The sequence below is a fragment of the Cyprinodon variegatus genome, unplaced genomic scaffold, assembly GCF_000732505.1.
Source record: "Cyprinodon variegatus isolate N-32 unplaced genomic scaffold, C_variegatus-1.0 Scaffold1936, whole genome shotgun sequence".
Lineage (NCBI taxonomy): Eukaryota > Metazoa > Chordata > Actinopteri > Cyprinodontiformes > Cyprinodontidae > Cyprinodon > Cyprinodon variegatus.
Genome location: NW_015152389.1, coordinates 45,195 through 50,580, shown reverse-complemented (window position 1 = coordinate 50,580; position 5,386 = coordinate 45,195). Strand labels below are relative to the sequence as shown.

The 5,386-nt window shown below is 38.8% G+C and overlaps 1 protein-coding gene across 1 annotated transcript in view; it reads right to left on the bottom strand.

The window, feature by feature from the left end:
* Positions 1 to 1,642: 1,642 nt before the first annotated feature.
* Positions 1,643 to 5,386, bottom strand: part of LOC107104884 (P2Y purinoceptor 14-like) — a 24,304-nt gene continuing 20,560 nt past the window's right edge. The window contains exons 3-4 of the mRNA XM_015405004.1: positions 4,444 to 4,703; positions 1,643 to 3,669 (exon numbers count right to left, since the gene is read on the bottom strand). Coding sequence (XP_015260490.1) covers positions 3,021 to 3,669; positions 4,444 to 4,703 — 909 coding nt within the window. The 3' untranslated portion in view covers positions 1,643 to 3,020. The remainder of the gene's footprint in view (positions 3,670 to 4,443; positions 4,704 to 5,386) is intronic.

Sequence of the window (5,386 nt, the reverse complement as noted above, 5' to 3'; positions counted from 1 at the left end):
TGCATGTGGGTTAGGAAACTGCAATCCATCATGAGAGTTTGAGCCTAATCACATGAACTGAAAAAAGGATTACAAAAGCAAACCTCAAGTAAAACCTACTTTCATACCCTAAAAACAGTATTTAAACAATAACTCCTGCAGCAGTACTAGAGTCTGCTTGCTTTTTATTCCCCTCTCTGCCCTACGCAGTTGCAATACAATAGTAATCTGACATTTTACCAGCAGTCGCTTTAGTTGATACTTACAGGCGCATGTTTGATAGACTAACATAAATCTTTTCACTGTCAGTCACTTTTTTGTCCCAAAAATATGTTTATCTCTCTTCCTGTTCTGATTTTATGCCCTGAGATCTGTTTTTCTGTTGTTTTTGTTTTCTTCCATGTAAACTTACCCATCGTCAGATAACATCTGATTGAAGATATATAACCAAATTCTAGAAAATCTGTGGACATAACTTCATAAGTAAGTTATTTAATGGTGCTAAGATGATCTTGGTGCTTGGCTCACAGATTATTAAAGTTTTTCACAGGTTGCCTTTGCCCGGTATATTAAAATCATTATTTGGACTTATTTTCCTAGCCTCCAATATTTATTAAGCAAAGAAAACAAGTAATTGTCTTAAAATGGAGAGGTAGCAGCCTCTAAGAAGGTAGCCTATCAGAGTGAGGGGTTAGGTAGAAAGGGGGTGGATATCTAATGCGATGGCAACGATACATATCACACCTGCTGACATACTACACCTGGACAGAGGAGGGATTCCAGGCCCTGCAAGAACAGTTAACACATAATGCAAACATTTCTATCTTGTTGAGAGCTCAAATAAGAATCTTTCAACTCCAAACACGTTAAAAACCAAGATCTGAGCCAAACGTACTTCTGTTTGTTATAAGCACCTTAGGAAAAGGTGTATCTTTTTTATTTAGGACAAGCAGATGATGCCCAACCACGGCGTCTGTAAATGCCTAAACAAGTATGATGAAGAAATCAAATCGCTACAACCTATACACAGGCATAATCTGACAAATTTAATTATATATCCTGTAATAAAACTCTTCACTGCTTACAAAGTGAGATTATGTTTATTAAGGATATCGAGCACCTTATAGAGGCGGCCATCGTGCAGGGTGAACAAAATGCTTTCCAGATACATGACCATACATTCAATACCAGGGAAGATGGCATCCAGGATGTTTCTGAAAACAGCTGGGGATAGAGGTAATCTCTTTACAATGTGGCCTTCGAAGGATGCAGTCCCTAAATTGGGATTTACCCATCATGGAGATGCAGGTACTTTGGCCCACTTGAGGTTCTGAGTGATGGTGGTTCCCAGAAAGCAGAAGGAGTCCCCAGTGGTGACTGGAGAATTGCACAGATACATGTTAGGCCTATATAAAATATATACACTACATAGACTAATAAAATGCTATATATAAAATTATCTACATAACCAAACTTTGTAGGGGCTAAGCCGACGCTTAAAGCCACTGGAGTGTTTTTAAACCGGAATCTTATGGTTGAAGCGCTTTGCCGGGGTGAGATGGTGTGAACAGGAAATGTCCAGACGCTGTTCTTGCTGTTTAAAGGCTGATTTATTCCAACACTTGCTGCTTACAAAACAAACAAAAAAATGATACAACAGCCAGCTGTGAGTTGATAGTGTTTCCCCGCCAAGTGGTCAAACCGGTTTGCTTTTTCCGGTGAAACACATGCCCATACACACATCATTTCCCTTCTTTTATAGAGCTTGTACATAATGGCTTCTACAAACTTCTTTATCACTTGACAGAAGCCATTTTGCACTGTTGTGACAGGTGTGTGGAGAAGTTCATATTGCTGCAGTCAGCAGTCTGACAATTAGATGTCACTAAAAATTACACACTGTAGCTTTAATTCAGCAACTTTGCAGCAGGAAACTAAAGGAGTAGGACACTGGTGCTACTGTTTGGCTCTCTAAAGTCAATAAAGCCAACAACCAGATGATTTCATGACATTGTGGAGATTTTGGCCAGTTGTGTGAATTGCTGATGCTTTCTTGCTATTTTGGGTGAGCAAAAATACCTCAAAATTTCGATTTTCTTTTTTTTTTGCTGGGTTCACATAGATAATGTGAACACACCAAAATGGTTTCCCCACCATATGCTTTAAGATGTCTCAAGAACCAAACGCAGACAGATAATCAAGTCTTTGCAGTGGCTGGAATACTTTGCCTTTATCAAAGATACAGCCATTTTCATTTCAGAATTTAGCAATTTGGACATATCTTTAGGATGCATTTGATTCCTTTGCCAGGTCTAAGATCATGGTCTTGTAGTAAAGTAATGGTGCAGTATAAACAATCATGCTGAAGAATTATTAGTCCAATGTAGGTAATCAGTTTATGTTCAAGGTTATATAGGCTGATCACTGGTCAATTGCATTGATTGCATCCTGCATGAAGATGTTGTTGCTGGAATACAAATATCAAATTACAGAAAATATTTAAATTATACACTCTGGCTTAAATTAGACGCTCTGGCAGAGGATGATGTGAAAAAAAAAGCCTTCTGAAACAAAAAACATGTTTATGCAGCAGGTAACAATGAAGTTTTGCACCATATATATTTGTCATTATACTGGTCTGAACTTCCATATCATTACATTTTGTACCATGTTTTCTCTCCCACATTGTTTACATTTGGAAATGAAAATGGAAATGTTCATTCCAATGCTAAGCTACTACTCATTTACTATCTGAAAGCTAATGAAAAAGAAATTTCCAACAGTCACAGAATCTACAAAATGACAGAAAATTGGTCTAAGTCAATCTGGACCATGTTTGTGATGACTTATTCTCAATTTTAGAAGCAGATTTAAACCTCTCTAAATCTATCATGCAAGTTAAGCTAAAAAGGTTTATTTTCCTAAAAGTTGTGGAGGTGTTCCAGCTGATGGCTGTTGCATGTTCCAAACACACTAAGCAGTCAAAAAGTTGGACTGATGGTTCCAGTGCCTGATGTTCTGCCTTCACTGATACAGGAGCTCTAAGGTAATGTTAACATGTCCGATTGATCTTCAGTGTGTCTTTCCTTTAAACTTGAGGTACTTTTGTTGCCTTCTGTTTTGAACATTTGTTTCAGGTTAAGCTGAGCCCTAAAGCCCTCACAAAGAAAAACATAAATAAGAGGATCCAGACATATATTGCTGACTGATATTAAGACAGTCACCTCCTTCAGGTAGTAAAACACCACAGAACACTTTCCTTCCAAAAGGATGTATGGAAGTCGAACAACATAATAAGGAACAAAGCAAAAGCAGAAAACACTGACTAAGACCAACATGTTCCTACGAGACTTTACAAGCTTCTCGGAGTTGGAGGAGCCCTGTTGTTTCTGCTGGATCTGCCTCACCCTGCAGGAAGAGCTACAGTAGAAAAAGACCAAGGAGAGGAGCACTATCAGGAAGATGATGGCACTAACAGCATGACCTCCTCCGTATAATGGTCGTATACTTTCATTTAGCAGATGATCACAGGTGTCATGATTAGGAGTAGGTTCGTGGGTGGTCAGCAAAAAGACAGTGTATGGCGTTGCCATGGTCAGGAGAATAAACCAGGTGATAATTGAGATGATGTGGCTGGCTTTGGTAGTCATTAGGAAGTGAGTTCCTGAAGTATAAAAGATCTTCATGTACCTGTCAAGAGGAAGAAAGCAATTTTAATAAATGAGCCACTAGTGCCATAAAAACTCAAAAAAAGATTAGCACATAAGACACAGAGAGGATGTGAAGAACAACTCAGCCAGGATTCATATAGGAGGAACCACAGGGCTGTTCTTATCTTATTCATTTATTCTTATTTTGGTCCATTGAATATGTTTAAACACTTAATTTTCATGACATTTGCTGTCTTGTGTTAGGGAAAGTTCTTACTGATTCTACAGCCTCCTAGAAGGGCTGAATTGTAAAAAATGTATAAGTTAATGACTGAAGATTTTTAATTCTTACACAGTGTGGTTTGCACAGGATTCAATTTCAATAGTTCCTGTATTATATTATAAGATGCAAGTACGGCCCATTCTTCTTTACTCTAATTCTCTGAAAATCACCAGAGTATAGAAAATAATAGATATTGTGTGAACAATTTTTCACATATCTACAGATAACTTATCGTTACTCAGTAACATTTACTGTGCTATCAAATATTCCACATTTTGCCACTTTGTTTCAGTAAAATCCTCCAATCCTCATAGCCTTTCATTTTAACCTTGATAAGGGTTGCCTGTCCAAACTTTTTCAAGATCTCCCTCCAAGGTTTGGTGAAAAGTTGCAGCCCTGTGACTGGTAGTGTGTATATATATGCATACTTTCATGCTCTTTTACTGCAATCGTTTGCAAGAAAATGATTAGGGATCTATGCTTTTAACTCAGTCTGAACTGATTACCTGGCAGGTAATTAAGGTATGGTACCTGTTAGCTGCAATGAAACCCATGAACAGGATGCTGGCACACATGTTGAGGAACAGCAGCGGCCCTCCAACACTGCAGTAGAGCAGGTGAATAGAGAACAACCTGCTGTTATAGTGAAGGATTCTCATTGGGAGGCTAATGCAGAGTAAAAGGTCAGCAGCTGTCAGATGTTTCATGTAAATCATCAAGCTCTTGGCAACTTGTCTTTGAGCTCCACAGCAATGAAACCACATGGTGAAGCTGTTGAGGATCAAACCAACCTACATAGGAGAATATCTTGTTAATCGATTATTACAGCCCAACTTTGAATTATTTCTCTTAAAGGGGTCATAGAATGGAAAACCTAGTTTTCATTGTCATAGATGAATAACGATAGTTCAGTGGGTGAAATGGACGTACAGAGAAGTTCAAACCCCATCGACACCTCCTTTCTCTGAAAATCTCACAAGTCTGAACTTCTGTCACTCCCCAAAATTGACATACAGACCAGCCCACTGGTTCACTGGCCCAATAAGATGAAGAGAGGTAGATGTAAGTCAACAGTTTAGCTGTTTAGCCTACAGCTTGGTTTACTTCTACAAGAATTGAAAAGCAGTCAGTTTCTCTATTGAAAATTAGCAAGAACCATGGGCCTGCATGCATCGTTCCAGGCTGCATGGAGAAAGGGGTACATTTTCACAGTCTTTCCAAGCATCCGAAGACTCGACAGTGTTAGGGTTGTTAAGTTTCCCCAACCTTAGCGTATAAAAAATGGAAACAAAGACAGTGTAAGATTTTTCCTGAAATCCTTTGCAAAGGGGAGTCCAGAGTCAAGTCCAACCATCAATCTCTACATCTCCACTTAGCTCAACACTTGCCAGGCTTTTTATTGAGCAGTCAACACATTACAACAGCAGTCGTTAGTTTCGATTACGCAGTCTCTTAGACATAGCATCGGTGCCGC